Source organism: Barbus barbus (assembly GCF_936440315.1).
Source record: "Barbus barbus genome assembly, chromosome: 1".
Lineage (NCBI taxonomy): Eukaryota > Metazoa > Chordata > Actinopteri > Cypriniformes > Cyprinidae > Barbus > Barbus barbus.
This window is the reverse complement of record NC_136729.1, coordinates 40327069-40352579: the sequence shown is the minus strand read 5'-3', so window position 1 is coordinate 40352579 and position 25511 is coordinate 40327069. Positions and strand designations below refer to the sequence as shown.

The 25511-nt window shown below is 36.5% G+C and overlaps 1 protein-coding gene across 2 annotated transcripts; it reads right to left on the bottom strand.

Annotated features, from left to right (window-relative positions):
* Positions 1 to 718: 718 nt before the first annotated feature.
* LOC306874035 (GRAM domain-containing protein 2A-like) lies at positions 719 to 25368 on the bottom strand. Of its 2 annotated transcripts, none has more exons than XM_079423749.1 (12): positions 24441 to 24617; positions 20692 to 20793; positions 13934 to 13991; positions 9779 to 9851; positions 9047 to 9150; positions 8166 to 8264; positions 5519 to 5590; positions 5363 to 5425; positions 4995 to 5172; positions 3379 to 3472; positions 1556 to 1663; positions 719 to 1474 (listed from the first exon to the last, which is right to left on the bottom strand). In XM_079423749.1, exons 1-12 carry the CDS (start codon positions 24482 to 24484, stop codon positions 1471 to 1473), a joined length of 999 nt encoding a protein of 332 aa, XP_079279875.1. In that variant the 5' UTR covers positions 24485 to 24617; the 3' UTR covers positions 719 to 1470. The 2 variants fall into 2 exon arrangements, with proteins under 2 accessions (XP_079279875.1, XP_079279874.1); XM_079423748.1 differs by lacking the exon at positions 24441 to 24617 and adding an exon at positions 25137 to 25368 and having other exon boundaries at positions 788 to 1474.
* Positions 25369 to 25511: the final 143 nt, after the last annotated feature.

Sequence of the window (25511 nt, the reverse complement as noted above, 5' to 3'; positions counted from 1 at the left end):
CGTTGTAATTCTGTAACTGCTGTCTGAGTTCTGATGTTGTGTGCTACCCGCTCAGATTGTGCTACCTCCGTCTGTTTATTCGGCAGTAGGCTATATAAATCTTCGGGATTTTTTTTTTTAACTCATTAGAGGTACAGAACGCCACACAGCAACTTTTCGAACATGAACGCATATGACGTTTTTGTGGGCGTTCCCCGCAATGCCTACCAAGTCTATGTGAAAATGTGAATGGAGCATTATTCTGTTAAATTTTATTTTCTTTGTAAACTGAGTTAAATCACAGAGAGTTGAGTAACGCTACCTCCCTGTGGTCAAGATGTCAATTTTTTTCTTTTATAAAAAAGATGTATAAAATGTACATTAACAAATTTGCAATTGCAAAGTGTATTTCATAATAATTAGCCTACATACTGCATTATGCCCTACATTAATCTTTATTCTAAAACTGTCCTGTGTTTGGAATCCTGCATCTCAGGTGAACAAGAAAACTGAGAGTGCCATCTGAGAGCATTTGCATCTCACAATAAAATCTATAGAACTTTGATTTGCTTTAGAATGCCATATTTTAATATTTGCCATATTCTCACTATATTATACTGTACGAGCCATAAAGACTGATGTATAAAATATGACACATACTGTAATGCAAACTTCAGTGAACTTCAGTGGTTCAATAAACCGCTCCGTTGAAAAGAAATTATTTTCTTACTTTTGTTTTATATGTCAGGATTTACATGCTTAAACATCTGCACAATAGGCTTTAGGAATCAATGACATCACAATGATAACCTCTGGAAAGTACATGAAAATGCACTATTTTATTGTCCATGAATTCTACAGCTTCAAGATTTACTTGAGTAAACATTCAATATGCCATAAACATTCTGCCCAGGTCACTGACTTGAGCCAATTAAGCTGTGAACACATAGTAAGACTGATGATGGCCTGATCACACTATATAGACATAATAGATATGTTTATGATGCTGTCAACTAAATCCTATTGGAAGAGCTAGGACATGGCAAGTGGCTTGCATAATAAATAAATAAAATAATCTTATCTAAACGTACTGCATCCGATCCTGAGCTATACATATTCAAGATATTTATAACCTATTGAAAGTCATTCAACTGGTTTGATGTAGAGTGATTGATACATTTGCCCTTATTAGGTGACAAGTGACCACAAGAAGAGTTTTTGTTGGTGGAAACAGAGCCTTCCATAATATTCCATCACTGTAATAAACAGGGCTTGCAGTCTACATTCTGTGTAGGCCGTCAGGTCCTTTCTTCAAAGAATGAGAACATTTCCAGTCTTCTGTTCCTAAGTCAGGCTCATTGTTAACACAATCCGAGACAGACTTTGCATAAATACATAAGAGAGTTTGTTTGCATAGTTGCAAGGTGGCCACAGAGAGCGCGCCAGCGCTGGACCGACTTCCCTGTGAAGTGCAGTGGTGACCGTCAGTAGTTACCTGTGTGGGCAGACAGACAGCACTGGTAAATGATCTGTAAGAGTGGAGCGAATGACGAAAGAAGTGTGGAATTACATTTACCTCTCTCTGAGAGTCAGTGCAGGGTTGTTGCTGAGGAAAGAGAGCTGCTGCTCCAGGCTGCAGACACGAAAGGCCAGGTAACACGACGACAGGATGAGCAGGATAATGCTATGGGGCAGAAGTCAGACTTACATAAACAGCTTGCTTTTCAAATGGAAATAGAAGACCAGAACACTGTAAGTGTACGTGACTCACTTGAAACTAATTGAGATCACGAAGAACCTTTATGTATGTTCAGCTGGACACTAGATGGCAATGTTGTGAGTTTCTTTGTGATTCATGTTTAAGGGAAATACAACTTAAACATATGATCATGGCCACTGCTACATGCATGAACACTATAAAAGTCTGTGTGGGACCAGCTCATTGGTGGAAAAAAAATTTAAATCACAAAATTCAGACAATTTTATATTCATAAATATTAATTCTGAAAAAAGCTCTACTTTAATTATTATTATTATGATACAAATTTTATACACATTATGTTGTTTATATAATATAGGTTGACAATTGTAAATAGTTTAACTGTAATATATTAATATAACATAATATAAGGATAAATTGAATATCAATAATAAAATAAATTGAATATTTACTGTAATATATATTATATTATATTATATTATAAATATACTATATGATATATGACCCTGGACCACAAAACCAGTCATAGGGGTCAGTTTTTTGAAATTGAGATTTATACATCATCTGAAAGCTAAATAAATAAATAAAAATAAATAAATAATCTTTTCATTGATGTATGGTTTGTTAGGATAAGACAATATTTGGCTGAGATACAACTATTTGAAAATCTGGAATTGGAGGGTGCAAAAAAAAATACAAAATCAAAATATTGAGAAAATCGCCTTTAAAGTTGTCCAAATGAAGTTTTTAGCAATGCATATTACTAATCAAAAATTAAGTTTTGATAGGTAGGAAATATACAAAATATCTTCATGGAACATGATCTTTACTTAATAACCAAATGATTTTTGGCACAAAAGAAAAATCAATACATACAATGTTGGCTATTGCTACAATATAACCATGCTACTTATGACTGGTTTTGTGGTCAAGGTTCACATATGATATGGATAATGGAAAATAGTCCAACTGTAATATATAGTTTTAATAATTAAGGTTCTGAAAACTGATCATGTTTTTAACTCCTAATGTATTTGGTGGGGTGTTTGTTTGAATTTGTTGTTATAATAATTATAATCTGCAGGTCCCAATTTGTCATCTTATTCTACTGAGATTGTTTCTTTAAACAATTCTTCTGGTAACATCTCTTTTATACAGAGTAGAGTATTTTTCTGAAAACCAACAGCAGGCTCCACTGGCGTGTGCATATGGCCCTGTGTGATCCACTGGACAGCCAGTTTACATGCATGGCACTTTACTTGTCCAGTGAGTTTATCCCTGCTGCACCACATAAACTACATAAATCAGGCCTCATGACGATGGGGACGGATTACTGGAACAGGTGGACTGGCAAGCAAATGCAAGTTTGTGAGTCCAAGTAATGAGAAAATCTCCCCTGCCTCTTGATTTGGTCTATTTATAGAGCTTGGAAAAAAGTTGACTTTTTACTGAAGTACGTTTAAATGTGCATACTTTTTCCACAAATGTTTTTCGGTCTTTGATTTTCAATTGAAGACTTTTGATACGGTACCCATACGTCAAATGAAAGGTGATTTTTTGTGTTGACAAACCACTGAATTAGGTGTCTTCAAACAACACACCAGTCTCTGTGACAGCATATAAGCACGAGTGAGAAAGCAAGCATGGTCACATAGTAAGGATTGTCCAGCCAAACTCACAGCAGGATGAAGAATTTCAGTAGCTGGTACTCCATCTGGCCCAGTTCTGGTATTGTCTCCGTCAGGAGCATCTTCTTGGTTTCCAGACTTTGATCTGAAATGGACAGAGCAGTATCACTGCATGAGGAAATGCATGACACAATGATTTAAGTTAAGTCCCCTTAACTGATTTTTATAGACTTTTATATGTTGAAATATAATATCTATATTATACGTGATCTACCCATAACCCTTAGCCCAAAAAATGGCTTTTAACATTACACAAACAAGCATTTAAAAATATAGCATCTATTAGTCTTTGCAGAGGCTGGTATTTTAATGTTTTATCTCTACTTTCTAAAATCTACTTTTGGGCTTAATCCTGTATTGCATAATGAACAAACAGGACTGTTCCTGCTTCATGTCCACACACACACCGAGAGAACCAAGCACTCACAACATGAGCAGACACATGACGTCAAACTCAAGTGTTCCCGAACAGAACAAAATCATTTAATGGACATTTTTTCATTCCATCTGAGAAACATTTGATAAAATGGGAACATTAACTGCCAGTCTGGTCTGAGAAATTAATCTGCTCATGGCTACTGCAGAATTTCACCTGGCTTTACCATCAGCAAGAATGGCACAAAAATAACCTGATAATGTGCAAAGCTAGGGGAATTTTTCTCTCATCAGTGGGCAGTATGTTATATTCTTGTTGCATGATCTCATTACACTACATGTTAATTTCAGTAAGTGCTAGCCAATTATTCATCCTGTAAAAATAAATTAACTTTTTGCATTCATGAATCTATTGCGGTAAAAATTAGATTTCTAATCTCATATAAAGTCAAAATAGACATCAAGGTTGATTTTGCTTTTCTCACCACAGTATTAGATGTTATGGTTGTAATATATATTTTTATTTATTTTGTTATTATTACTTTTACTAAAAATGCCTATGACTTCCCCTGTCCCCATGACCTTGCCAGTTGTTTATAATTAGTAGAAATTTTATTTAAAACCACTTTACAGAGATTTCTGAGGGTAAGCACCAATCTTTTGAATGAATAGATTTAAAGCAGTATACAGATCAACAGACACTGTCATCATGCAGCTCGCAAACCAGTTTTACTTAAACACCAAGTAATATCTAGCTGATGAAATATTATTTACTTCACAGTTTTAAAATTCCCTTATATTTTCCATGACTATGGGAACCCTGTGTAAACTCAAAAAGGAGTTATTTCCAAAAACTCAGATTACGGAACATGCAAAACTTCCAAAATACATATAAAATATGCAATACTGAACATTTCATAACTTCGAACCCATCATTACCCCTAACAAAAAAGGCAGTGTGTGTGTGGCAATACTAGGATAGATTTTGATTCTTGATATTTATATTATATATGTATGTGCTATTTACATGTTTCTTCTAGGTATTCTGGAAAAAAATAATAAAATAATAAAAATAATTTTTATATATATATATATATATATATATATATATATATATATATATATATATATATATATATATATACTTTAGAAAACCATGAAACCATAACGCAGTATTACTATGGCATCATTTCCAAAAAATATCTAAATACCTTTTCTGGTCAGTCACTCACCCTCCAGAGGTTTGTCTGTCTGGAAGGGGGCGTCTACGGCACTCAGGCTGGCGGTGGAGTTTCCCAGTAAGTCAGGAAGAGATGAAGCTACAGACACAACTGATGGCTTCCTCCTCCACTTCAGCACTGGAGGAAACTCATCTGGTACAGGGAAAACTTCAGGGACAGGGAACTCATCCTACACCGGCACATGGAAATAAGGTCACACTAGGATTCACCAAGCATGAACTGTGCCCACTGAAAGTGCACTTTTATATAAACATTCATTTGCAGCTTGTTTTCATTGGGTGGCAATATTGTGAATGAAAATTTTACCAAATTTGTGAATAAAACGCAACTCATTTCACAATCTAGACTCTCAAACCTACCAGAGATAAAGAGTTGGGTTCTTCCATGTACTGCTTGAGGCTTAGGATCTTCTTCCCATTGACCTGAATGACATGGTAAAAGCCCACTTGTCATTAGGCTAACACTGTTTACATGTTCTCAACACAATAGCCCAGAGGTACTGACTAAACTCTCACCTGTAGATGTGTGCAGATGCGTCTCAACACATCATAGACGCTATCTCTGGACAGTAGAGACACAAACACATACTGTGGGTGGAAAGGACACAAACATATCATCAATAGAGTGAAGAAGTGTAAACAGCGGCTATAATACAGTACATGGTGGATGTGGCATGTTCACTTATATTCCTACTAGAAAATCCAGCTATAGATGGTGTGTTTTTAAACACGGTTTCAAACTAGTCCAAGCTAGACTTAGATGCTCTAAGCCAGTTTAGGTGCTTAATAGTGGAACTATGCTGGAAGATCTTGGACCTTCAAAAATACAGCTAACCTGCTCCAAAACTTCAAGCTGGTGAAACCTTGTTATTTCAGCACAATACCTTTGATTGTCTGGTCAACCACCTAAATCAGCTTGGACCAAACTCTTAAAAATAAAGTTTCCAAAAGGGGATTTTCACAGTGATGTTAATATAGAAGAACTATATTGGATTCCCTAAAGAAGCTTTCAGTAAACAGTTCTTTAAAAAAAAAAAAAAACATTTTCTTTTAACATTTTACATTAACATTTAAACAGAACCTTTTTCTAATCTTAAAACACAATTCCCACCTTAAAATGTTTTAGCTGGATTTTCTAGCAGAGACGAGCGATAGTGTGCATAACCAGAGTATGAAGACAAACCACTTCGGTTTAATTTAACAATATAGTCACATATAATCTCACTACCAGGAAAAGGATCATATTTTTTGGGAACACTAAGAGTGCATGAAAGCCGATCTCATGAGGGGCACAGGTTTATGGATTAGTACAAAACAAATGCAACCTTCAAGTGGAGTCAAAAAATAATGACATTATGTGCACATGAATGACTAAACAAATTCTCAAACATACCCAAATTTTGCATGCATGTTCACATGAAAAAACATCTAAAAAGCATGTTTGCATAGGGCAGTGGCTGCTATTGGAAAATTTGCAGTTAGCTCCATGCATTCACTTGTTTATAAACTGCATAAAAGAATTGCCACCATTCAAACTTTATGATTTAGTTATTTTGTATCCTTAACTTGAATGCATAGTAGCAGGGGTGTGAAGTAACGAATTATAAACATAGCAGCTATATTTATTTTTCACAAGTCATTTTGTTCTGCTTTCACTGTACAGGAAGTAAATGACTGCCTTAAAGAAATCTAGAATTACTGACTATTCACAGGCCTTAATCCTCAAAGTAATGTCCAACAAGACACTTTCAACTGCTATATTCCACAAGTTCTTCAGTACTATAAGCTTAACTGAAAATAATTTGATGCTGAGTCCACTGACACAACCAACGGAAAGAAAAATTACACATGAAATGTCAGTCAATTTCCTATAGAGATTAATGAGATTAAATGGAAGAGAAATCAAGTCTACAATCACAAAACCTTATAGTTGTTTAGGCCTACTCTTCCTATAGTATATATCTTATTTGTGTCTATTTTCATGGGGTTGTCATGTGACACACAGCAGCCACAATAACACTTGTTTTATTTTTTTCCTTTTTATTCCAAACATTCCCAAACGCATTAACTACATCATGAAATATCTTGATTGTCACCTAGATTTTAATGGTCAAAGTAGCCTAATGTAGTCTATTAACTATGCATAAAAACTTGTCTGTTTACTTAAGTGACAGATATGGGTGTCATGCCATAACATATTTTTAATACGACTTACTTTATATTTAATGTGAATATCAAAATCATTGTAAGTTTGGCTACTTATCATAACACTTTCATTGTAAGTTAAAGAACATTACATTTTCAAAGAACATTTTCACTGACAGTCTAGAGTTCAAGCACTCTCAAAAACTCCCATTAAAATCATATTTCATATTTTTTTTAATAATCACTGGTGTGATTGTATCAAATATAGAAAATATTATTCGGCTTATTATTTTTGTGTTTTGGAAGCTGCATTCAAATAGGCTAAATCCAGGCTTGATGAGCGTAAGAGACTTCTTTCAAAAACATTTAAAATAGTAATGTTTCCAACTTTTTCTACTGTATCAGTAAAAATACACAATGTTTGTAAATGTTGTATAAATAAAAAGGTTAGGGATCATATTTGTTTTTATTTGGAGGTGTGGGGCCTCCAACATGAATTTTGCCTAGGGCCTCCTAATGTCCCCGAGTACTAGAGATATCAAATAAGACACAAACTGTGCACAGATTTGGCAAGATACTAGAGTCTGCAAATCAAACTTTTCAAAAGATTTCAATATGATCTCTGAATTTTACAAGACCAAATGGTCTGAGCTATGTCATCCAGATTCATTTCAGTTCATTTCTATTCATCGTCAAGAACTTTTAGAAGAAACATCAATCACCAAATAATAAAGACCATAATTTCTAATAACAAATCAATTCTTTGCACTGGCCAATTGTCAGACTACTGAATAATGGTCATCTTTTCTAAACCAGTCTTACTTCGCTGACAAGAATCAACTAAACAAAAGGGTATAAATGCTGACAGTTGTGAAATATGCTGACTAAAGACATAGATTCGTCTCAGTGTTGCATCTATTTGCATTTTCACTGTTTTGCAGCAGCGCCACAGCATATGCTGACAAAGCTTTGTATTTCAATCTGCTGGTCAATGACCTGGAACCTGGTGGAAACGTACCTTCTGACTGCTGTCTGTGGTGATAGCCAAGCCATTAGGAACTAGACCTGCTGTCTTATGTTTCTTCACCAACCGCACGGATGCAACAGGAATGGCCACCTGAGAGGCAAGAGAAAGTGGCAGAAAGGAAAAAGTTTCAAAGTCCATCTTAACTTACAAATTCTTGCACACAACATTTTCCTTCTCAAGGATGGAAACTGGACCAGCTACATCTAATTACTAAATAACGTGGTGCACAAAGGACGGATATAATGTTACGCTTAATTCAGCACAACAAACTGCAACGTGGTGTGCAGCCAAAAGTTCACAAAACACCAGTCATTCCTTACGAATTTGTTCATTTGTTCTATGTGATTATTCCTTTCGAGTTTATGATGCTAAAATCTTATTAACCAGAAACAATAACTAGTCCGTTTTGTGTTGTTTTCTGGGTCGTTCAGACATTACTGCACTGATCTTCACAATATTTTAAATGTAACAAGCACAAAACATCAAATTTAAAAAGAATTTAATGGGTTAATTAGTTTTTATTATTATTTTATTTTTCTATTACAATTTCTATATAATATTTGTATTAACAATTTTAAACTTTCCATGTTTTGCAATCATTATTGTAATTATATATTCTTACTACACAGAAACCTGATTTATTATAAATTACACTGAAACTGATACTTTCACAATGTACTCAGCTATTTATATACACGCCTCAGTACTTTGGGTACTGTAAGAAAATATCATTTGATATGATGTTCAGTTTTCAAATTAAATGTTAAAAAAATGACACTATTTTCTAACACAAATTACACCTTTTTCCTGGGCATGAACTTTCTAGTCATGTTTATCCCAGCAATAATCATCAGCATAGATGTGGCGCTCACCTTGATGTCTTTACCAAAGAGGTTGGCGTAGAAACACAGCCAGTTTCGAGAGATGTAGAGTCGGCCTTGCAGCAGGATGTCTCGCAGCAGGGCGCAGGAGTAAACTAAAGAACGGGTCATAAGTGCACTTATACAAGAGATCTGCAAGTCATGCAAGCAGATACTGAACAGCATCAAATTCTGACGTCTTGTTTCACTTGAACTAGCCCAAAGCATCTGGATATCAATGTCAGACAGATTGCAACAGCATAATATTACCAAACATCAAGATGAACACAAAATTAATTTTGTTCAAATGACTGAAAATAAGGGTAATTTAAAATCCTTGAAATAAAAGTTTTAGGATTTTAAAACAATTGAAATAATAATAATATATATATATATATATATATATATATATATATATATATATATATATATATATATATATATAAATATAATATAATACAAATATGAAACATGTTATGAAGCATTTTTAGTAATAGTTCACTAGTGGTAAATGTATTATTAACTAGTGTTTTCAGATCTTTGCCCACCGCTAATGGACATTTTTATTAACGCAGCATGTGCACCAGTCTGATTTTAGATAAATTAAAACAACTGCAAAATGTTACTGAGGAAGCTAGAGTAGCACTATTAAAATAATTATTTGATCATTTCACAAGGTCACTTTACAAGGAGAAGCAAACTAATATGTTAGAGGATGCAGTGGAAGGAGAGTGATAAACTTACCTTTCATTAGGAGCTCTTCTTTGGGAACGCTCTGGAAAAGCTTGTGGTACTGCGCATTGTACTTGCTGACAGTCTGTGAGGAAGTAGAGGAAAGAGAAATCAGCTGCTTCGCACAGCTCTTCTGCAGCCTGGCTCTTTCTCGTAAGGGATATGAGCTCTGCACCAAGCTGAGCATTCTGACAAGACACAAACACTCCACACCAACCGAGAGGCAGCCTCACAGATACCCTGTCCCTCTCCACTGTCCCAGGACCAAAGAGCCAACTTAGCTTCGACCTCTTCCTGTGAGCTAACACAGCGTTTCTTCTCACTTCAGAAGCGTCTCTCTCTTTCTCTCTCTCTCTCTCTCGCTCTCTCTCTTTCTTCACTGCCCTGTCACAGACACGCAGCAGAAACACCCACTGCACCTTGACGGAAAAACTTGTGGGCTTGTTTCTAGCACATTTGTATTCACCAGCACTCTCTCACTATTGCTTCCTGCAGCTTAGAGCGTTTCAGAGCACACTGATGCACAACAGATCATTAGGATGATGGATGTTCATTATGTAGATGGGCTGATCCAGTCCAATTTTTAACCCTGCTTGTATAACTACACTGCCTGTTTATAAGCTGTAATAAAAGCAATATGTCTTAATTCTATAACCAAGGCTAGGGGCCTGGAGGTGCAGTGTGACAGTATCTTTCATTGTGACCTTCACCCAAACTTCCTGAGTAGCAAAGCTGTGGTCACAGAATCTACTCTAAAATCTACCAAATTACTCTAAGACAAGCACCAAAATCATTTGTGCAGAGACCCAAAACGTATTTGGACACTTAAGTCACAACTAAAAATGTAAGAGACTTTCATCGTCTTTTCGTTAGATAACAAGATATTAAACAAAGTTGCATTTATTTTTAGGAAATATGACACAGTTTTACAAAAAGAAGTTGTTATACGAAGTTGTTTTTCCAAAAACTGTAATTTTAAAATTAATTTATTGTTGGCAAACATCACTGTGACATTTTCTGCTTGTCAAATGTTACTGGAATATGTTCATACACTGACATAAATGTGTGATGCAGCAATTTGCAGTAATTTTACACAAATAATTACAAAGAGCCAAGAAGTAACACACTGAAATATTATCTTGTAAAACATACTCCAATAATCTTTATTTACAACTTTGGAAAAACTTGTTTTAAAGTGGTTAATGTGTTGAATGTTACTCTGCTAGGACACATGAGTGAATCACGACCGATTCGTACATATTTTACAAAGGTGGCTCATTCGACCTCACTCGTGCGATTTAGTACAATTTGTCTAAACCCAGTGATGGGTAGGTTTGGAGGCGGGGTTAGGTGTAGGCCATTCGTACAAATTCATAAGAATTGGCAACTTGTAAAATACGTACGATTTAGCAAAAATCATATGAATTTGCACAAGTGAGGTTGTACGAATTCATACGAATTAGCCACCTGTTTAAAGTGATAATATATAACTTAATTCCCACCATATTTCTGGTATTATCTATCAAACTAATCTAACTAATTTGATCGTTTGCATTTTAAGTGCAGCGCATCAGCTTGTTACTCGCGGTTCCATTCGCGTTTCTATTCGCGCCTATTATTGTTTTCTTTTTTCTTGCTCCGTTTTCATTCCACTCTCGCTCCGTTTTTCACGAGTTCATCAAACAACAGTGGTAAGTGGTAAGTTAAGTTGGTATCACTCATCAGTCACGGTGAGTAATGGCTTCTTCTCCTGCTATTGTTGTTTGCACTTCATGTCACATGTATAGTTTATCTCTCTCTGTCGGCGATGACGGATTTGCATGTGATAAATGCAGGGAAATAGGCTGACAGAGAAGGTTTCAGAATTAGAGACACGCATCCAAACTTTAGTTGAGGATAGTAAGAATGTGAGGGCTGTAGATACTGCTTTGGATGCGACTAGCTCAGGGAGTCCTGTACATTGTTCGGTTCCGGTTGAGCCCGTGCAGCAGGGCAGCTGGGTGACTGTGATGCGGCATAGTCGCAGGTCAAAACACCGCTCTTCCGTTCCGATCAGAACATCAAACAGGTTCTCCCCACTCAGTGAGGCACCCACTGAGAAACCTGATGAAAGTGCTCTGGTTATCGGCGATTCTATTGTACGGAACGTGAAAATAGAGACACCAGCCACCATAGTCCAATGTTTACCGGGAGCCAGAACGCCTGACATCTTGGCAAATTTAAAAGTGCTGGCTAATGCTAAACGTAAATTCAGTAAGATTGTTATCCAGACCTGACCTGTTGAAAAGAGATGGTGTTCATCCCTCCTGGGGTGGTGCCGCTCTTCTCTCTAGAAATATGGCACATAGTCTTAGAGTTCATACTTGACTAACTGGGGCCCAGGTCAGGAAGCAGACAGACTGGCTAAATCGACCGTCTGCTAGCCGCCTTACGTCACAGAAGTCAGTTAATTCTCAGCACATAGAGACTCCTTCACCTAGATATCACACTATAGAGACTGTGTCTGTTCCCTGAACTAGAAAATACAGAAAACGTCCAAACCAAATTAAGAGTAACAATTTAATTGATGTTCAACAAGTAAAAAATGTTTACAATACAGAGAAACAATTGATAAAGCTTGGCTTACTGAATATCAGGTCCCTTTCTACAAAAGCACTTTTTGTAAATGATTTGATAAATGATATCATAAAGGATTGTTAGGCTGCATTAATTAGATCAACCGGAACCGGGAACACTCCCCATAACACATGATATACTCGTTACATCATAAGAAGAATGGCATCTACGCTAATATTTGTCTGTTTCTATTCTGTTTCTCAGTCCGTGTCTGGATCAGATGGTGGATCGGCACCGGGAGATGATGTATGTGGCCCTGATCGTTGGCGCAGGCCGGACACCTAGATGAGCCCCGGGGACATATCCCCAGTCACCGTAGCCACCGATCCGGTCCGTATCCAGCCCAGATGGTCACTGCAGTCACCAGATCCAGTCCGTATCCAGATCAGATGGTGGATCAGCACCCAGCCCTGACCTCTACAGCCCTGAACGTCAGCGGAGACTAGGACACCGAGATGAGCTCCAGAGACAGATCCCCAGTGAGGACCCCGCCACTTAGACAGCCATCGGGAAAGACCACTGGAACCAGTTGAGCCCTTACAATCTGACTTTGCTGCAGTTGGAATTGAACTGCTGGTTCGTTTGGCCAGAGGAGAACTGGCCCCCCGACTGAGCCTGGTTTCTCCCAAGGTTTTTTTTCTCCATTCTGTCACAGATGGAAGTTTTGGTTCTTTGTCGCTGTCGCCTCTGGCTTGCTTAGTTGGGGACACTTCATTTCCAGCGATATCGTCGGCCTGATTGCAAAGACACCATTTAAACTGAACTGAGCTGGATGATGACATCACTGAACTTAATAATAAAATGCCTTTAACTGAAAATCTTTTTTTAATCTTTTAATTTTACATTATTGACACACTATTTTCCTTTTTTGATATTGTGCAGTTGCTTTGGCACAATTTACATTGTTAAAAGCGCTATATAAATAAAGGTGACTTGACTTGACCTTGTAAAATATGTACGAATTACCGTGAGATCGGGCTGGTATATCCACTAAAAATCACTATGACAACAGAGGGCTAAAAATAATTGCTAAATGCTGGGTCATTCCTTGGATGTGGTGTCTTTTCCACTTCATGACAACTAAAGAAGGATATGTTTCTCGCCCAGAAAACAGCACTGGTTGTATAAAGAGGTTTTGTTTATGAAATCTCAGTCAAGAGACTCGATTTTATCAAATTTTGAGATCATATTTTGTTGTTTATGACCAGAGGTCAAGGTTTTGCTAGTTAGCATGAGCCTGTTAACCCCTGCTGGTAGATACTGTAACTACACCATCTGCGGGCAAAGCACATCTTTCTCCAATTAACATAAATATTAACAGAAAGCTGTAAAGCTCTTCTTTCTTGGTTTTTGCCATGAAACAGAACCCGAGAACATGGGAAAAATATTGAATCTTATAGAAAATTTATTAAAATCCTTACAAATATTATATAATATATAATATATTTTTATTTTAAATACAGACAATTTTAAATACGGTTCTGTTTTTTGGGTCACTGTATTTATAGGTTGGACAAAATTAAATTGAACTGTATGTCATCTGGTACTTACAGATCCACGATAGCATTTCTTGACATCCTCATATGACAGATCATCTATTAGATGCACCCTGTGACACAAAAACAAATATGTAAGAGGATCTGGAAAAATATGAACCTGGATATCCAACATGATGCAGTTTAAATGAGAATGTTATGGTGAAAGCACATTATGTGAACTAAAAGGGATATTTTCCTACACAATATGCAATTTATTTTGGCAAGCTCAAAAACAGCCTTGTTAACCTCAGGGTGAATTCATGACAGAGAATACATACAAGCCGATGATCCCCAGCCCTCCAAATATGCTCATGCTCAGGCCCGAGGCAGAGGGCCATCCCATAACATGAAGCTTATGACTTTGACACTAATAACGTTTCCAGAGAAGAGCTCAAGACATTAACATGACACATAAAATAGATTTTTGTACAAACGGATTTGTGTTAAACATATTGGTAACACGTTCTATGAAGCCCGTGCCCGTGTTTATAATATATCACAAAGGTACTCTTTAAGGCATTATAATTACTTACACATTATATATTATGATGGATTATCTCATATCTTGACATTGTTTATTTAAGACAGTATCTTAGGACATCTTGTGAGTGGTTAGGAGAGGTTGAGTGTGTGTTTTTTTGTTTCCTGTGAGATTAATGTTAATTTTGCTGTGAGCTAGTTTAAGGTCAGTTGTAATACTTTCAAATGGAAAAATGCAATGTTTTTTAATAGAAGTGTTTTTTATTTTGATGGTCCCCTTAGTCTACTGACTATAAGCAACTTTGCAACTACATGTCAACTAACTCTCAGAGTGTTGGTAGCCTTAGGTTAAGGTTAAGGGTTGGTAGAATATGACGTAATAATAATAGTATGCATAATAATTGAAAAATAGCTTATAGTCAGTAGAATGTCTGTTGGGGAACCATCAAAATAAAGTGCTAGCAGATATTTAGCAGACATACTACTAATACTCCAATGACTGCTAGATTACATGTAAAGTAAAGTAAAGTAAAGTCGTGACGTATTGTCAAGTATGGTGACCCATACTCGAAATTGGTGCTCTGCGTTTAACCCATCCAAGTGCACACACACAGCAGTGAGTAGTGAACAAATGCACACACACACACACACCGTGAACACACACCGGGAGCAGTGGGCAGCCATGCTGCAGCGCCCGGGGAGCAGTTGGGGGTTCGGTGCCTTGCTCAAGGGCACCTCAGTCGTGGTATTGAGGGTGGAGAGAGCGCTGGACATTCACTCCCCCCACCTACAATCCCTGCTGGCCGGGGACTTGAACCCGCAACCTTTCGATTACGAGTCCGACTCTCTAACCATTAGGCCACTTATCAACAGTTTTCTAAAGGTTACCATCGAAATAACCATACTAATATTACTAAATAAAATAGCGCAAAGCAAGTGTACACATTCCTCTGATCTGATATCTGATCTTATGGCTGTTTGAGAAAAATTATTATTATTATTATAATTGGTCTTTGTCTGATTTTAAGTACAGTGAAGTTACTTATGGCATACAAAGACCACTTATAAATAAGACCACATTATAAAGCCTTTTGGATGTTTTCATGAAGACTGTGTATTTGTCATTTTACAGTGAAAACACTAATAAGATACTCAATTATGTAGATCTTCAAAAATGGCAACATATGAGACTTACAATACATTATAAATATGTGACATATAATCCATTGTAACATAAGTGGATGCAAAGTGTTCACTGTGTTATAAATCATCATACTCTTAAAAGCTATAACCACAAATAAGTACATTAAAACGTCTTATGCTTATTTATGAGATGATACAACATATAAGGTTTTTATAATGCATTATTAATTCATTAAAATTACCTAAGAATACCCTTATAATGTATCATAAACATCACTGAGTTTTGTTAGGAAACAGCAGATCACTTAATCAATCAATGTGCTTACAATTAAACATTAATTTTGGAGTGAGTTATATTTTGACATTACAACAAAATAAAAGCTGTTTTATCAGAAAAGTCACTGAGAACTGTTTTTCATTTTCATTTTTATTTATTTTTATGGTGTTAAAGTCAATCAAACAATGATTGACTTTAGTAAAACTGAATGCCATCCATTTGGGCTAGCAGAGCTTCTCGATGGCCGGTATCTCAAATATTTAGTAGCCAAATTGGCTGGTGATTGGAAAAAGTTCATTTAAAACCTAGGTTTTGAAAAGTTTTGAAAAGAAAAGCTGCTGACGATGATGAGAGACAATGATTACTCTCATTGCCCGATTGTTAAGAGTTGGGCTTGGTAACTTATGGGCTACAGGTTTGACATGTCAACTTTTGGCTCAACCGATGGTGTGATTTGAAGCGGGACCACCTGTATATCTGTCTAGTGGCTAACAGGGTGGGACACCTGATGTACTTCACCTTTAAAACTACTCTGCTGCAGTGAGAACGTCCTGTAAGTTTCACTGGATAAAAAATGTCAACTTCAATGACGGCCCAGAATGAAATAATGACAACTAATGACATCAGAGGCTGTCAGAAACTCTGGACACTAACTCTCTTTATTGTACGGCCCCTAAGAGAAAGAGCTGTGGGAACACAGGCACGCGGCCAAGAGTGCAGCAGAGAGTCCTCTGGCACAAACACGCACATCTCACTGCTGCTGACAGGACAAATGCATGTTATGCTTTTAGCATCATTCAACATAACAGGGAACACCCACACTCGTCAACAGAAACATGTTTCTTTTCACACATCATTGTTCCTGAGAAGACAATATTATGTCCCCTTAGGCCGCTACTGTTTCTGCTGCACTGTGCTGCTGTATCCAATAAAAATGAACATCCGAGGCTATTATAGATGATTCTATATTCCTTTTGTCGCCATTTCAACAGAGAAACAATGCCTCATGTAGCGCTAACTGAGTTACAAACATTTGCATGCTTTAATTCAATAATAAAAACAAATAGAAATCGCCAGCAGTATCTCAGTAGTGTGTGAAACACAATATGCTGTGTGAAGCAACATGTGATGTGGTTTCCTGTGTGGCGAGTTAGTCGTGACCATGTTCAGAATGGCATTCTACCCACCTAATGTGAAATAATATGGTGTGCAGAAAATACAAATTGTCTGTATACAGTATGTAATACAAGTCATAGGCCTATCATATTCATAGTTTTTTAAATGTACTGTCTTTTGCCTTCGACAAAAAATCAATTAAAAAAACATCAGGTACACATCAAATGTTCTTTGTCCCCCTCTTCATATAAAATCTTAGTATATTTTATAAGTTTTTTCCTTTAATGAAATGTTTTTGTTTTAAATTTTAAATTTTAATTATATATATTTTTATTATAGTTTATTTCTATTTTGTATTTGGTGCATTCTATTGTTTTGAATTTGATTCCTTCTTGCTTGTAAAGCACTTTGAACTGCATTAACTTGTTTGGAAAAGTGCTAAATAAATAAACATTTGCTTGCTTGCTTGCTTCATAACGCCTTGCCTTTGTCAGTATATGTAACTGTAATTACTATATATTCACATCCTGGTATAGTTCGCCCAAAAACGAAAATGTTGTCATAATATATGTCTCCACTTCAGAACTGTATGACTTTCTTTCTTCTGTGGAACATAAAAGAAGATATTTTGAAAACTATTCATGCAGTGGACATAACCAAAACTGTTTGGTTACCAACATTCTTCAAAATATCATCTTTTTTTGTTCCACAGAAGTCATACCGATTTGGAACAACATAACAGTGAGTAAATAATGACCGGATGTTCATTTTTGGGTGAACTATCCCTTTCAGCATTCAAATATCTAAAAATGCACATTGAGCTATAGTGTTAGTGAAATGTAGTATAGTGCTTTAATATAATCTCTGTCTATTGTACAAACTGTCGGCAAATCTGCATATTGTGTTTGGGAGCAATGGCCAATATTTAATTAGGTTGGCCTGCAAGCAAATTAGGCTTATGAGGACTTATTGTAAATAAATTCATGGCGGTTATAGCTTTTTCAGGGCCATATTTTTCATACTCAAAAATGTTCAGTATCCCAGTGTATTTTGTAGCTCTAATAGTATTGGAGGCAAAGAAATCTCGCTTAAATTGAACAGGTTACCAAAAAAATCTAATTCTCAGGCTATCCATTATGTAATGAGTTTGTTTCTTCATCAGAACAGATTTGGAGTGGAATAGGTCCTCTGAGAATCTTTCAGGGCAATGAATCCACTGCAGTGAATGGGTGCCGTCAGAATGAAAGTCGAAACAGCTGATAAAAACATCACAATAGTCCACAAGTAATCAACATGACCCCAGTCCATTAGTTAATGTCTTGTAAAATGAAAGGCTGCATGCTTGTAATAAATAAATCCATCATTAAGGTGTTTTAACTTTAAACTATAGCTTCTGGCCAAAATATGAGTATTTTCATAATTCATAATAATGCTTCCTCCAGTGAAAAAGACCATTCCCTGTTATACTTTCACATCGAAATCCACCAATATATTTGTCTAGAACTGTCGCTTGTAAGCAACTAGATTATAAACACACAGCTTTTCGCTTCACAAGACGTTAACTGATGGACTGGAGTCGTGTGGATTATTGTGATGTTTTTATCAGCTATTTGAACACTCATTCTGATGGCACCCATTCACTGCAGAGGATCCATTGGTGAGCAAGCGTACCAGTCAAATGTAATGCTATATTTCTCCACATCTTGGATGGCCTGAAGGTGAGTAAAATTACAGCTAATTTTTTAAACAGGCTTGGCTCTGGTATCATGGCATTTACAGACCATCTTTAAAGACATCTGTGTCTCACATCAATAACCATTCATTCAGGTGCCTCAAACTACTTTGAAATTCAAGTTTATCTTTGTTATTTAAGCAGAATTAATGATTCTGCTTGCAGATACCTTAAAAATGGCAGAAAGATATAAATAGAGTGATATTACAATTGGAACTGTGTGCTATCCAGACATGAGTCATGCTCTCTTATTATGCTGGGCTCTGGCGTATGGTGACTGCAGCATGTCACAGTTGCAGGCTCATCTTGCCCTGCCTGCGGAGGTGGAGAGTTACCAGACTGGCAGGGTGTCTGTATGCCCTTGGCTAAGGTTCTGCATAGGCAGGCTGATTAACAGCCAAAATGCATCTAGAGCCAGGAAGGGAATATGTCCCAGCGGCAGTGTACGGTCAATAATTCATCTAGAAGCAAGTAAAAGGGGACAAAGATCGTCAAACTTGGATTTTTACAGAGGAAACACAATACAGCCTTTGTGATACTGAGCTGTTAGTCATACCGCCCCGTGGACGTCAGCTCTCTGAACAGAACAGATGACAGTGTGAGCACATGACATAGTGCACCCCATCTGTAAAGATTCCTACAATAACACTCCATCACAGAACGGCCTTATATAAGATGTGCACTACAAATATAATTCAAATTCATAAAATTCAATCCCCATTGTCCTCTTACTCAAAATCCACTGACATATGTTTAGAACTGTTTTGGACTATTTTCACAAGTAAACGGTGCTTGATGTGTGCATATTTCTCTCCTGATTCAGACACTTTTTCACTGGAGAAAGCAGTATTGTGGATAGAGGACTCATTTAAAGTTAAGTCTTAATGATGGATTTGTTTATTTCAAACATGCAACTTTTTACCTCACATTGATGAACTGATGGAATCGTGTGCATTACTTATTGTACTTATTACTTATTGGATTATTGTGATGTTTTTATCAGCCATTTGAACTTTTATTCTGGCGGCACCCATTCACTGCAGAGGATCCATTGGTGAGCAGGTGATATATTCACATCTGAAGAAACAAACTTGGATGGCCTGCAGGTGGATAAATATTCAGCATAGCTTATTTTGGAGTGAACTATTAAGTGTCACATGAGGATTTTTTGTTTGTTTGTTTATTGTTATTCTAAAATTATTTTTGAAAAAAGGCTTAAGCTTAAATGCTTAAAAATGATTTTGGAAACTAATATAAATTCTGCCTAGGAACAGATTTCATAAAACATATACATTTTTTAAAATGATCTTTTATTAGATTAAAAATTTTCCTCACTGCATAACACTTGCATTTATGTCAAGTTGGATGAATTTACCATCAGTAATATAGTAATAATAGTAGAAGTGTGACCAGACTTTTTACTGGTACCACATCAATGTCAAGCGTGTACCATATGTTTTTCAAAACAAAACAGTAAGAGTGGATCATAATAAACCGAGAGCTATTTGTGAACATGCTTTTCAGTAAAAATCATGAGAACATATTTATCATGAGATGGTCTTATTGAAAGGACAGCTGATTAAGTGAGTGATTGTACTGAACCTACAGGGCTGCAACCAATTAAAAAAATATTTTGCCGGAATAATGCATAGTGTTGTGTATTCATTTTATGTGAACAGTCAAAAAAAAGATCATTTATCACAAAAAAATAAAAAAAATTATTAAAACCCTTTTGCTTAGTATTTACATAAGACCAGTCACAGAAAGTGAAGCAAAAACAGATTCTGTGTGAAGTGATGTTTCCTTGTGAGAGTGTGTCACTTCTTGATTTGACCATTTATTATGACTTCCTGGTCACAATCTATTTTCCAAATCACTTGTATTATAGGGTGAAAATGACACTGAAGACTAACAGAAGCATCTTATGACTGTGGGAAACCCACACCTTCCAAGACTCCACACAGAAACCAGATTAGATAAAGGCAAAGTTGAATCTACTTTCACCAGTCAAGTCGTAACTTGCCTGAAGTGCATGTCATCGTCCTTTGAGGGCTCTGACTGATCGTGAGGTGTTAGCAGCCCAACATCTTCAGCCTGATCCAGATGATCACTCATGGTCTTAGGCCTGGAATACACACAGACACACACAGAACAACACATCACACACACTTCTAATGAGCCAACACGAACATTTAGTCTTTTCCCACAGCAAAAAAAGCGCCTGCTATTTCTGGAGTGCAGTTAAAAAGGTGTGATAAATGGACCACTGCTGCACTACTGTCACCATTAACACTGAATGTTGCTTGGGCCTATTCTCTCCCTTGTTATCTTTAATTGGGAAGCTTCATTAGGCTGTATCTGTGTGTGCACTGACAGACCATTTCCTGTTTTTGAAGGTCACATCATTTGATCCACTGCTTAATGCACCCTCGAGAATTAATGCATGCTGCTATGTCGCACATACGCAGCTGGTGTACTGCACCTCCAAATCGCTTAACTAGCAGTTATCCTGCTGGCATAGTGCAAAATGCATCTAGAGGACAGAAATGAGAGGAGGGCAAGGTGCAAGGTCTGCAAACCTACTATGTTTTTAAAAATGCAAAGAGAAATACATAGACAAAAGGATTAAAAAGCCAGTGCATGATAATGGTAAAGGGATGACAGTTACCCAAATATCATACATATTTTGTTAATATATTCTTCATTATAATTTTGTTTTTTCATAACCTTTTATTTCACTCTCTCTGATCGTTAGAATGAAGGGCATTTTGTGCTGCTGTGCCTTTTAAAAAAGCTTTCCCTTCACACAGCAGCAAATTTGCTGTTTTGACTTATATTATACTTTATTATAAATCTTGTCCAATGATCTTTACGCTATTGAAATCCATGACTTAAGAAAAAAAAGCAGATTATGTTATGTAAATGTAAACATGCACAATTGCAAGGGGCAGCAGGATGATTTCAAATAAGACAAAAAAATTACTAAAAATCAAGATGTAATTTAACATTTTTTATTTTCATTTGTTTCATCAACAACTGACATTTTAATTTAGGAAGGGTTACCACAGCTTTGGAAAACCTTGATATATGAGCTAATTTTAAAAGTGTGATTTGTAGACCTGGAAAAGTAATTGAAATCAGGATTACTATTATTAAAAAAACTAAAATTATAACCAGAAATTTACCCAAAAAATTACTGAAATTAAATAGTACTAAAAAAATAAATGAAATCAACAAAAACGCACAACAGAACAACTTTAACTAAATAAATAATATGAAAATATTTAAAAATTAACAAAAAAAAACAATATCAATGAATTAAAATTACATAAATGGAAATTAACAAAAATAAATAAATAATTACTAAAGCCATGGAAGTTTTGATATATAAATTTTCTTTATGGCAAGCTGTAAAAACAATTATCAGATAGAAATAATTTTTTGTGAAAATCCATTTGAGAGTAAAAAACAATAACAATGAAAACCTCTGTATCCTTTGATCACGGACGACTGGGGGAAAAAATCAGCTGTTCATAACAAGCATGAATTATTATTATTATTTCATTATTTTCATATATTACGACTCATAGTTTCTGTAAATAAAACAGTTAAAATAGCAGCTTTATCATTGATGCAGAAGTACCAGAAACATCTATACATGGGGGGCCTGGAGTCAAAAAGGTTGATAACCACTGATGTATATTATAGTGTATATTATTTGTACACTGATAAACATGTCACAACTACATTTCTGAAGAACTTCCAGGGGAAGCCATGCTTTATGTGTAATCTTAAAAGCAATCACATCTTTTACGTGTAAACGGACAATCATGTGTTGATGTACTCATCTGTCTGGTGAAGGAGGTCGGTTCGCTTCAACAGATCCTATAGTTCCATGTTCTCAAAGTTTGTTTTCATAGCACTTTGAACTGTTTTATTTCATGATATGAGGCCTTTAATAATGACAGAGCTGTCCTAAATGTGGAAGGTAAATCAGGGCCCCTCATTCTTCTTTCTCTCTATATTAGTGTGTTTACTAGGCTGTAACATCACAGGATAACTGCTACTCCATTTAGCCAATTCAACTTTAGCCTACAGGCACAGAAGCCTATCTTAAAGGCACACCGCAAATTTTTTTTAAAACCTGGCAACGCCACTGATTACAAAATTGGCACATGCTGAAAAAAAGGCATGGATGCTTGAGAAGGAAGCATTTAACTAATATAGTTTTACAACTCTTCAGGTACAGTAAGTCACAAGCCATAGTAACTAAAATGCTCAAAAAAATAAATAAAAAAAAACTGTAAAAAGAACTGCTATAATTTGTTAATGTTAATGGTTTACAGCAGGCAATGACAGGAGGTTGGCTGTATTTGTGTAGAGGGCCCTCAGGGGGGTTCACAGTAATAACAGAGAGGCAGCTGTACTGCAGGAGGCTAATGGGCCTGTTCTCATGTATATCTGCAGGCTGTAACTGCACCCCAGACAGTTGACACACAAGAGAGCTTTCTGATGGATACTTTGCAAGCCATTCACACTGCATTATGCCATTTTTGTATCCACATTGTATTGTGAGGACATGCCAGTTGGAAAACACCTGTGTGGTGTTTTTTGTTAGTAACAACAGTTAAACTGAGGACAGCCACTCTTTCTTTCAATGCTGGAACACCTTCAATGACAATCAACCAACGTTTAGCTTCCCCTGCCCTTATAAACGTGATCATATTTTCTGCCAAAATACCCAAGTTACTGCATTTATTGTTACTACTGTAAAACCATATGCATAAAATGTGTCACCTTATTTTTGATTTTGGTATTCTGGCAAAAACTATGGTTATTGTAGTAAGTTCGTGACTGTCATATCTCACATATGGTGACATATTACTGTAAAGCAATTAGCAGACTCAGTAAACTCTCCCTGTGAGTGACCTACATTACAGTCTTAACTCAGTCTTAGCTCCTGAGGGCCTGCTCCACTGCCCTTTCCATTTATAAACATAGGCTAATGCTTTATATAAAGTTTGTATAGGGTGGATATGCTTTGACCAATCATGACTTGCAGAATAAAAATAATCCTGTCAAGTGTTTGGTACAGACTAGAGTGGGAAAATGTATGGTGTTTAATTGTATAGTAAAACTAGATTTTAGAAAACTAGGCTAGATGTATGCAGACGAGACATATCTCATAATTAAAACTGTTGTGATGTAAAAGTTAAATAGGCTAAATAAATTTACAGCATCCTACATTTCTAAAATCAGTAATGCAACACTTCAGAACGAATCCCCTAATGTAACATAATAAACATAGTAAATGTCAAACTATTTATTAATAATAATAATCTGAAAAAAAATCCTATGCCAATAAATCGCGTGCTTGAGGGTTTACGACTGCCAAGAAACGTAGCAACTTGGTACATTAATATGCTAACATTAACTTAATTAGTGTGCAGTCACAGATGTGCGTAGTATTTTGATATTTATTTTACTCTATAGCCTATATTTTACAACGGCTTGTGGCTCAGACTTTGGAGTTGGAACTAAATCAGGAATTTAGGCTAATGTGGAATGGGGTCAATGCAAATTTAACTTCAAATACTTAAATCACAATGATCAAATAAATTGATTATCATCACCACAAATCAAACTAATATGCATCGATAATAATCAATTTAAGCCTGTGCGCGCGCAAACAATACCTGTGGATTCAAAATAGAAGACGTCACTACGTTCGCCAATATAGCGAGTTGAGAGAAAGCGCTAGCTGACACGTACCTGACGGACAGGAAATATCCAAACCCTCGCTCGACGTGTCCCATAGAGGTGAGTCAGTGTAAAGAAAAAGCCAGCATTACCCGAGCTCATAAAGGGTCATAAGTGTGATAGTGAGCGAGCCGGAGCTTCAGCAGCATTAGAGACTCGTGCTGTTATTAAGAAGCTTCAGGAACTCTCGCTGGATTTACTGCTCACACACACACACACACACACACATTACACAGACTGACTGACTAGATGAGCATCTGAATAAATACCCATTTGCTCGTTAAAGCATTCGTTTTCCTAGTCGACAAGGGCTGACAAAATTCTGAAAAAAAGAGTTAATGTGCAAATCATTTTTAAAAATAAGGTTATTTCATTTAGGCTAGTAGTTGTTGGAAATAGATTTAAAACCAAGATAACAAATGCACACAGTGAAGATTGTGTACATTGAAATGTTCAAGGAGATCAAAACCGAAGTGAAAATGCACAAAATTTGAGAACCGATAGCAATAAAGCGCACAGAAGTACAGCCTGATGTGTTTGAGCATGAACACAAACTACACAGATCAGTTGAGCTTTAAATAGCTTAAAGTTCAGCATTAATAAAAGATACATGTATAGGCCAACAGCCAGTAGACATACTATTATGCATCTGAGCAACAGCTTCATTGAAAAACACAAGACTCTTGAGACATTGCATTGTGGCCTCACCGGTCACGGGTGCGACAGGTCCTGCTTCTGTGACCATGGGGGCGTCTCTGTGGCTCAGGCCCCTCAGCTGAAGGAGCCTCAGAACTGGATGCGTATATAGTGCATCCCATGAAATCCCAGATGTCCGATGCAGACTTGCTAAGCAGCAAGAAATGTGTACTTCCATGCCCTTGCAGGATATAAGAGGAAAAGTCATTGCCTCAGCATCTCCCTGCCTCCCTCCCCTCCCCCTGCCAGTGGCGATAATCAGATTTTACATTTACACTCCACAAAATCATCCCCGCATAATCTCCACTTCTGCATCACGTTGCACATAAAAGCACCTTTTGTTAGAGACAAAGCACTGTGCACAAGCTGAAAGGGCTTTATGGTTCT